Here is a 9,218-nt window from a genome sequence, read left to right on the forward strand (position 1 = left end):
GCCCAGGGGTCAGCCTGTGCTGAGCGCACAGCAAGCAGAGAACATGCCCTGGGGTGCGTGTTGATTCTCCTGGAGGACTTGGTGGCCCTGGAGAGCCCCCTGCAGCAAAGCCTCCACCCCACATGCCCGGGAGACACCTACCTGGGGAGTGACGGGGCAGGAGAAGAGAAATGAGCTCGTTCATCTGTCAAAGAGCCCCAGCCCCCAGATTCCCAATAAACATGTCCCAGGGCTATTACCCAAGGCCAGCGTCTACCTGTGGGGGATCTTAGAATACAGACATGCTTCTAACAGTTACACATTTATTTTCGCGAGTAAGAAGAAAAAAACCTAACTAGTATATCGGCAGTATATGGGCGTGCGGCTGCACGGATTCACAGCTCATCACAGGGCTGAAGTTGGAAGGAAACAAAACAGCGCATGGACTCAAATGAAATTATGGAACAGAAGGTCTTTGGTTGTGAGAGAAACTGTGGAGGAGCTTGAGAGCTGGTGTGGGGCGGGCTGCTCTAAGCTCAGGGCGAGAAGCCCCCAAGGGGTCCTACACAGAAACTTGCTCAGGGCTTAGAACCTGCAAGTTCTCCCAGGAGCACGTGGTGCATGGAGCAGGCCCCAGGGAAAAAAGCACATTTCGTTTAATCTGCCCATGCCCTACAAAATGTCTTAGTTATGAAGCCATAAAAGTGGTTCTTCTGGCTCGGCGCCTGTGGCTCCATTGACTAAGGCACCAGCTACGTACACTCAAGGTGGTGAGTTCGAATCCAGCCCAGGCCCACCAAACAATGATGGCTGCAACCAAAAAATAGCCAGGCGCCTGTGGTCCCAGCTACTTGGGAGGCGGAGGCAGGAGACTCGCTTGAGCCCAGGAGTTGGAGGTTGCTGTGAGCTGTGATGCCACAGCACTCTACCCTAGGGGGACAGCTGGAGGCTCCTGTCTCAAAAAAAAAGTGGTTCTTCTTCAAAGGGAAGGAGAATCTTCTAGGGGCAGTCTTGTGGAGACAGTGGTTGCAGGGCAGCCAGAGCTGGAAGGCCCAAGTGGGCCGTGGGGGGCACAAGCAGTGTGCTGAGGGGACACACCTGCCCTGGCCCTTTCCTGGAGAAATGTTTGCACCCTCTCTCCCGTGCATACAGTAGGCACTCATTCTGTGTCTGCTGACTCACTGTGGCACAAAGGAGGAGGTGCCAGAAGACGAGGTGAAGGAGTGCTAATGTCCTCAGGTGTCTGGGGACCACCGTGTCCTCCTGGGCCCAGGTCCCAGCCCTGCTTCAGCATGACACATCCCAGAGGTGGAAGTCTGTGGCTGTACCATCACCAGGTCACATTCTTATACATGTATGAACCCAGGGGAGATGTTTGCTATTAAGATTTTTCTCCCCTCAAAATCCAAAGAGTGTTGTTTCCCATCACTTAAGTTTGGCCAGGGCCTGGTTCAAACCCGCCACCCTCAGTATATGGGGCTGGCGCCCTACTCACTGAACCACAGGCACCACCCAGGTTTCCCATTATTTAAACATTTCAAAAAGCACTTTTTAAAGGACTTTGGAGTTTTCCTCAAACAGCTCAGCCCAACAAGCCAGAGCTGGTCTCAGCACCCTACTAGACAGCTAAAGAGGCAGTGCTTGGGGACCCAGGTGCCACCTGCAGATTTGCCCCAGCTCGGCCCTGGAAATGGGTTGGGGCCAGCAGAGAAATCCAGGTGTGACCCTCGTAGTCCAGGAGTCACTGGCTGCCCAGGGTGTAGAAGTGAAGCTAAAGGTCTAGGGGGCACTGTCCACTTGCTGCCCAGCTCTGATCTGGAGAACGCTGAGCCCTCTGTGTCCTAGACTTGCTGGGCAGAGCTGCAGGCTAGTCCCCCCCGAGGCTCAGAAGGAGAGTGAGCAAGAGCAGGTCAGGAAGGGAACCCCAAGAGTCGGGGAAGGGGCCCAGCCGGGGCTAGCAGGCTGCTGGCTGGCCTGACGCTAGCGGGTGTTCTCAGCAGCACCCCGCGGCGCTCCGTTTCACGTGGCATGGCTTGCAGAAGAGACGGTTATTCAGGGGGTAGCAGCCTTGGTCCGTGGGCTCGACAGACAGGAGGATCCTGCAGTCCTGGTGAGACAGACACACATGTGGACATGCCCCAGGCCTGGCCACTGCTGCCACGGAGCCAGTCAACACGTCCGGCAGGGGAGGAAGGCAGCTGTTCATTCCCTCCTCCCAACATGCCTGGTCAGGGCTCCACAGGGGAGACCAGATTCATACATGTACTCAGACACTTTAATCCGAATGGAGGTGGGTGATGACAGCAGAGTCACTGCAGGGAGAACTAAGGACACTCAGAGGGGAGAGAGTTAAGGCTGGAAGGGCCTTAACAACCTCCGGACAGCCCTTAAACGTACGATCTATAAGACAGGAATCCTATATACCACCAGCCCCCTCAGCCTAAACCAGCGTGGCACACACAGTCTGCAGCAAATCTCTGTGGCATGAGAACCTGAGTCCAGCCCAGGCCTTTTGTTCCACAGGCTTCCCCCAGGTTCTGGGGCCAGGACTAGGCAGAGGTCCCAGACTCTGAGTCCAGGGATCTCTTTGTTGCTCTGTGGCCTGCAAAGCTTAAACACGGCACAAACTTTAATATTTCCAATGTTTCACAAAAAGATTTCAGAAGGAGGCACATGGGGATTTGAGGCCCAGATTTTGCCGGCATCACCATTTTGTCCTTTGTACTTTATCTGGACCTCACCTGGGCATACCTTAGCCTCCCGGGTAGCTGGGACAAAGCTGGAGTAATAACGGGAACAATTCACATCCAGAGACTCAGTGCTACACACCTTTGGAAGCTGCACTGATCTGACCAAGGAAGCTCGTCCCACAGGGACAACTTTGGGGTCACAGGTGTCCATCCTGATCCACGAGGGAGACCAGGGTCCACAATCTGCCTTCCTCCCTGGTCAGCAGGGCAGGGACCCTCAGACATCTCTCCCCGGCAATGCCACTCTGAGTCTCTCAAGTGGACTCCCAGTGACATAACCCCACTATCTGTGTTTTCATAACAGCCACTTGTTTGGCATGGAGAGAACCAGAAGTGACAAGGCCAAAGTTCCAAAGGGGCACATGTGACTGCTCCTAAATTAGAACCAAGTACAGGGTGGTGCCTGTGGCTCAGTGAGTAGGGCGCCAGCCCCATGTACCGAGGCTGGCAGGTTCAAACCAGGCCCTGGCCAAATTGCAACCAAAAAATAGCTGGGTGTTGTGGTGGGCGCCTGTGGTCCCGGCTACTCGGGAGGCTGAGGCAAGAGAATCGCCTAAGCCCAAGAGTTGGAGGTTGCTGTGAGCTGTGACAGCACAGCACTCTACCAAAGGCAACAAAATGGAACTGTCTCTTAAAAAAAAAAAGAATCAAGTAGGGAAAACCCCTCGCTGCAGCTGAGTCTCACAAAGTATATAAAGGAATTGTGAGCTGGCTGGACTAGGTCCAGAAACATAGAGGCTGGAACCACCTTTCTGAGCCTCCTTTTCCCCATTTTTTTTTTTTAGAGACAGTGTCTCATTAAGAGATTTGCTCTTGACTTTAGGTGACCTGACACAAAAGCTGCCACCTTGGCACCATCACCAGAGCAGGCAGAAACTTGAGTGACATGGAGTTGGTAGCAGAAGGGGTGGGAGAGGATCTCCGGAGCCTCCCCAGCAGGACTGGCTACATAATTTGCAGAGTACAGGGCAAAATGAAAACAGGACTCCTTGCTCAAAAAGGAAACAGGGCTCCTTGCTCAAAAAGGAAGCCCTGTGGGACAACTCCCTGGGACTCATGAAGCTTCTAACCAGCCTGCCCAGCTCAGGCCTCCCTGCTCCCTACAGCCTTGAATTCCAGACCCCTCAGCCTGGAACCCCAAGCCCTTTCCTTCTCTCTGGCCTCATCGCTAACCACACCCTCCAACCCTTTGCACTCCACACACATCTAGAAACTCCCACTTCCTCTGATTTTTCAGGCTTCCTCATGCTATAGGGTATTTTTATGGGCCCTTCCCCCTTTCCGGAGGTCCCTTCCCTTCTCTGAGTACCTGGCAAGCTCCTACTCATCCTGCGAGACCGAGTTAAACATCTCCTCCATGACAAGAGTGCCTTTGATTCTGCCACCCTGGTTAGACTCCATCACTGGCTTCTTAGCCCCAGAGCTGATTTACACCTGCTCTTTCCCAGCCCTGGGAAGGACTACGTGCTGGTGTCTGCCCAGCATCCCTTACTCCCTTCCTATGGTTGTAGCAACCCCTCTCTGTCTCATATGAGTCTGCCTCCCTGCCCCAGAGGTCATCGGTCTCAGCACCGGGCAGCCCCCCACCCCCCACAGTGCTTGGCCCAGAATGGACAAGTGACCCAGGCTGGGCTGAGCAGGGGCCTTCCCAGGACTGGCTGCCCTTCCATCTTTCCTTGAGGGTTTCTACATTGGGAGATATGAACCTGGGCCATCGTCACCATGGACTGTGTCCCCCTCACAGAGGATCCCAGGCCTGGGGAAGAAAAAATGAGCCAAATACACCAAAATGGCAGAACTAAGAGATGCAGGGAGCCCTCCCGCCATCATCTGATATCAGTGATCTCACCACCTGGGGCTAACAGGTTCCTTTTCTTTTTTCTTTTTTCTTTTTTGCGGCTTTTGGCCAGGGCTGGGTTTGAACCCACCACCTCTGGCTTATGGGGCCGGTGCCTTACTCCTTTGAACCACAGGCACCGCCCACAGGTTCCTTTTCTTACAGGAAGCAATCTGACTTTGGATTCTATCATTGACCTAAGAAATTCTGATTAATAGACTATATTTGTAATTATTTCCACTTATTTGCTCTGCTCCAAACAGCAATTTGAGAGCAGGACTCCCACCCCGATTTGTTCCCATGTTCCAGGACCCAGCCTGGCAGGCTCCCAGCAGGGCTTGAGCAGTGATGGAATGTCATTAAGTCACCTGCTCCACTCACCTCACACCTGTAGCAATTCTCATGGAAGTTTCTTCCCATGCACTCAATTTTGAAGGCATCTTTCCCATCCCGGGGAATGATGGGATTCTCACAGATGCTACACATGGGGGCGAATTTCCTGGAGGGAAAGGAAACCACGCAATGAACATAGAACTTAGCTGTCAGAACTGGGGCTGGGCCGGGCACGGTGGTTCCCGCCTATAACCCTAGCACCTGGGAGGTTAAGGCGGTGAGTTGTTTGAGCCCAGGAGTTCAAGACCAGCCAGAGCAGGAGGGAGACCCCCCATCTCTACTAAAAATAGAAAAATTAGCCAGGCATGGTGGTGTATACCTGTAATCCCAGCTACTCGGGAGGCTAAGGCCAAAGCATAGCTTGAGTCCAGGAGTTTGGGTTTGCTATGAGCTATGACACTATGACACTCTAGCCTGGGCAACAGAGTGAAACTCTGTCGCAAAGAAAAAAAAAAAAAAAAAAGAACTGGGCTGGCTGGAGTTCACCTCCCAAGCGATTTGAGACCCAATGCCATGTGGCTGCACCTGGAGCTACAGCCCCAAATGTCTACTTCTTTTGGGCAAGAGCAGGTAGAGGGAGCTATGTAATGAGACCCAGTGCTCAGGGTGGCTGGAGAATGCCTGGATTGAGAACTGCATTTGGTGGGGCTGGGACCCATCTTGTTTGTCTTGTATTATAAGGCACTGGGGTTTTTTCCATTTTAGTTTCTTATTTTTGGAGATGGAGTCTCTTTTTTTTTTTTTTTTTTTGAGACAGAGCCTCAAGCTGTCCCCCTGGGTAGAGTGCCGTGGCATTACAGCTCACAGCAACCTCCAACTCCTGGGCTCAAGCGAGTCTCCTGCCTCCGCCTCCCAAGTGGCTGGGACCACAGGCGCCCGCCACAACGCCCGGCTATTTTTTGGTTGCAGCCGTCATTGTTGTTTGGCGGGTCCGGGCTGGGGATTCGAACCCACCACCTTAGGTGTACGTGGCTGGCGCCTTAGCCAGTTGAGCTATAGGCGCCGAGCCTGGAGATGGAGTCTCACTCTGTTGCCCAGGCTAGAATATCATAGCATCAGCCTAGCTCACAGCAACCTAGATTCAAGCAATATTCCTCCCTAATTCAGTCTCCTGAGTAGCTGGGACTACAGGCACCTACCACAACGCCCAGCTATTTTTTGTTGCAGTTTGGCTGGGGCTGGATTTGAACCCACCACCCTTGCCATATGGGGCCAGCGCCCTACCCACTGAGCCACAGGCGCTGCGCTGCCTGGCTATTTTTTGTTTGCAGTTGTCATTGTTGTTTAGCTAGCCTGGGCTGGGTTCGAACCCACCACCCTTGGTGTATGTGGCTGGCGCCATAACCACTGTGCCATGGGTGTCGAGCCAGGTCTCCCTCTTTCTTGCTCAGGCTGGTCTTAAACTCTTGAGCTCGAGGGATCCACTTGCCTCAGCCTCCCCGAATGCTACAATTACAAGTGTGAGCCACTGCACCCGCCCAGGCCCTTTTTAGTTATTTTTTCCTTTCTTTTTTAATAGACACTTCTGTCTGTCCCCTTGGGCAGTGAGCAACTCGCAGGCAAGGACTGAGTCTCAGATACCTGTGTGTTCCCACCGCTTTGCCCAGCTCCAAAGGAAGGCCCCAGAGCCAGGTCCTTGGGCGTTTGCACGCTTACCGTGAGCTTCAACACCAGCTGTGGTCAAACCTGCCTGTGATATTATGTTATATATTGGTTCCTGGCTTACAACTCCCATCGCCCTTGTTATAATATGGGCGCTTTAGGCATCAGGAATAGTATCTCTCTCTCTCTGCCCTTCTCTGGCTCTCCTTTCAGCTATTCCTTCTTTTCCCCAAGGCAAAAGTCTTCTCCTGCCTCTATCTTGAAGCTGGCCATAAAGAAATTATCTGAGGGCAGCGCCTGTGGCTCAAAGGAATAGGGCGCCGGCCCCGTATGCCGGAGGTGGTGGGTTCAAACCCAGCCCCTGCCAAAGAAAAAAAACTGCAAAAAAAAAAAAGAAAAGAAAGAAAAAGAAATTATCTGATTGTAGGTCCTAAGTTCCTCATTCCAGAAAGGGTCCTGCCCCACAGCCGGGAGAGAGCATTACTGCACGTAGAGGCCAAGCAGAGTTCATACGCAAGGGCCTGCCTGGGTTTTTCCTCCCAGTCTATTAGTGTTAGATCACAGCCTCTTTGTCCAATCACATTTCTACAGGGAGTTAGTTATGCCTGTCTAATAACATCTCTGTTGAGGGCCGAAGGGACAGGGCTCAGAGAGCTTCCAGGTGGCTGAGGATGTGGGGGTTCCTTGAGGGTATGGAGCCTGGAGAGGGTACTGAAGCTGCCCCCAGATCTCGTCCCACACATCTCTGCTACAAGGCTGTATCCTTTATACCAAACCAGCAAACAGGGAGCTCCAGCCCAGCACTCAGGGCTTGCGCCCTCCATCCTGCCCCGGTCCCACCCTGTCCTCCCCATGCACGGGCCCCTTCCCACCTGTAGAAGTCGTCCAGGCAGTACACCTCATTCTGGCTGTCCAGGGCAAAGCTCTCGTCCCCGATGCAGCGGGTACAGGCCACACATGTGAAGCAGGGAGGGTGGAAAGCCCGGCCCAGGGCCCTGATGATGTGCTCCTGGACCACCTTGCCACACTTGCCGCACTTCTCCAGGGTGCCCTGGGACAGAAGGCCACTCCCAGTGCCATCCCACGGACATGCCCACCCCAAACCAAGACGGTCTTCTAGCTGGCTATACTCAGAAGCTAGACATAGAAACCTTGTGGCTCTGGGTGATAGAGTGACAAGACCATAGGCAGGTTCCACTACCAGACATGTCTGTGACAGAACCCCAGCTCCTCAGCCTTCTAGAGTGTGAGGCAGCTAACTGATATTCCCAAAGATACCCAGGTCCTACTCTCTGGAACCTACGAATGTTACCTTGTATGGCAAAATGGACTCTGCAGGTGGGATTAAGGTAAGGACCTTGAGGTGGAGGGATTATCCTGGATTAGCTGGGGGGTGGTGGGGTGGTGGTGGTGGCAGTGGTGTCCTAAATGCTACCACAAGTGTCCTTATAAGGGGAAGGCAGCGGGAGACATGACACAGAGGCAGCAATGTAGCTAAGGCTGCACTGCTGGCTTTGGCGATGGAGCAAGGGGCCTGGAAAAGGGAAGGAACCAGATTCTCCCTGGAGCCTCCAGGGGGAGGACGGCACCTCCCTTCTGGCCTGGTGAAACAGATTTGGACTTCTGACGTCCAGTACTGGGAGAGACTAAATGTGTGTTGTTGGAAGCCACCAATGCTGTGCTAATTTTTGTTTTTAAAGACAAGGTCTCACTTTGTCGCCCTGGGTAGAGTGCCACGGCGTCATAGCTCATAGCAACCTCAAACTCTTGGGTTCAAGGGATCTCCTTGCCTCAGCCCCCAGAGTAGCTGGGACTATAGGTGCCCGCCACAACATCTGTCTTTTAGAGATGGGGTCTCACCCTTGTTGAAGCTGGTCTTAAACTCCTGAGCTCAAGTGACCCACCTGCCTCGGCCTCCCAGAGTGCTGGGAATATAGGTGGGACCCACCTGGCCTGGCCCTCTGCGGTTACTTCTCACAGCACCTCTGCAGAGCTCCTTCTCCTTTCAGGGCCTCAGTCTCCTTGTCTGTGCAATAGGCCCATAGTACCTACCTCCCAGGACTGTCTTGGGCAATGAAATGACATCACGTCTTCCCGGTGTCTGGCTCAGTGCCCCACTGAGGGGGCTTACCTGGTAGCAGCTTTCACAGAGGGGCCGTCCGTCCTTCTGGTAGAAGCTCTGCCCGGCCAGCTGGCGGCGGCACGAGCGGCAGGTGAAGCACTGGGCATGGTACTGCCTCTTCATGGCTTCCACAGCCAGCTCTCGGGGGGACACCGTCTTGTGGCAAAAAGCACAGATGTCTGGGGTCAAGGAGACAGAGGCTGTCACCAGCTCAGCATGGGAGGACTGTATCCAGTCACCACCCAGAACGTACAGGTACCCAGGGCTCTGTCTCACAGCTCTGGGGGCTCCTTAGCTGACAAATGCAAAGGGTCATAAGGAGCGTTAAAAAGGAATGTGAAGGCTCGGTGCCTGTGGCTCAAGTGGCTAAGGGGCCAGCCACATACACCTAAGGTAGTGGGTTTGAATCCACCCAGGCCCGTCAAACAACAATAACGGCTGCAACCAAAAAATAGCCAGGAGTTGTGGAGGGCACCTGTGGTCCCAGCTACTTGGGAGGCAGAGGCAGGAGACTCGCTTGAGCCCAGGAATTGGA

At 53.7% G+C, this 9,218-nt stretch overlaps 1 protein-coding gene across 1 annotated transcript in view; it reads right to left on the reverse strand.

Moving 5' to 3' along the window:
- Positions 1–1,532: 1,532 nt before the first annotated feature.
- The window catches only part of FBLIM1 (filamin binding LIM protein 1), a 27,260-nt gene continuing 19,574 nt past the window's right edge, over positions 1,533–9,218 (reverse strand). Inside the window, exons 6-9 of the mRNA XM_003783884.3 lie at positions 8,693–8,862; positions 7,434–7,612; positions 4,948–5,065; positions 1,533–2,086 (exon numbers count right to left, since the gene is read on the reverse strand). Of these exons, the coding sequence (XP_003783932.1) occupies positions 1,973–2,086; positions 4,948–5,065; positions 7,434–7,612; positions 8,693–8,862 (581 nt within the window). The 3' untranslated portion in view covers positions 1,533–1,972. The remainder of the gene's footprint in view (positions 2,087–4,947; positions 5,066–7,433; positions 7,613–8,692; positions 8,863–9,218) is intronic.

The sequence above is a fragment of the Otolemur garnettii genome, unplaced genomic scaffold, assembly GCF_000181295.1.
Source record: "Otolemur garnettii isolate 467f Iridium unplaced genomic scaffold, OtoGar3 scaffold00009, whole genome shotgun sequence".
In the NCBI taxonomy this organism is placed as follows: domain Eukaryota; kingdom Metazoa; phylum Chordata; class Mammalia; order Primates; family Galagidae; genus Otolemur; species Otolemur garnettii.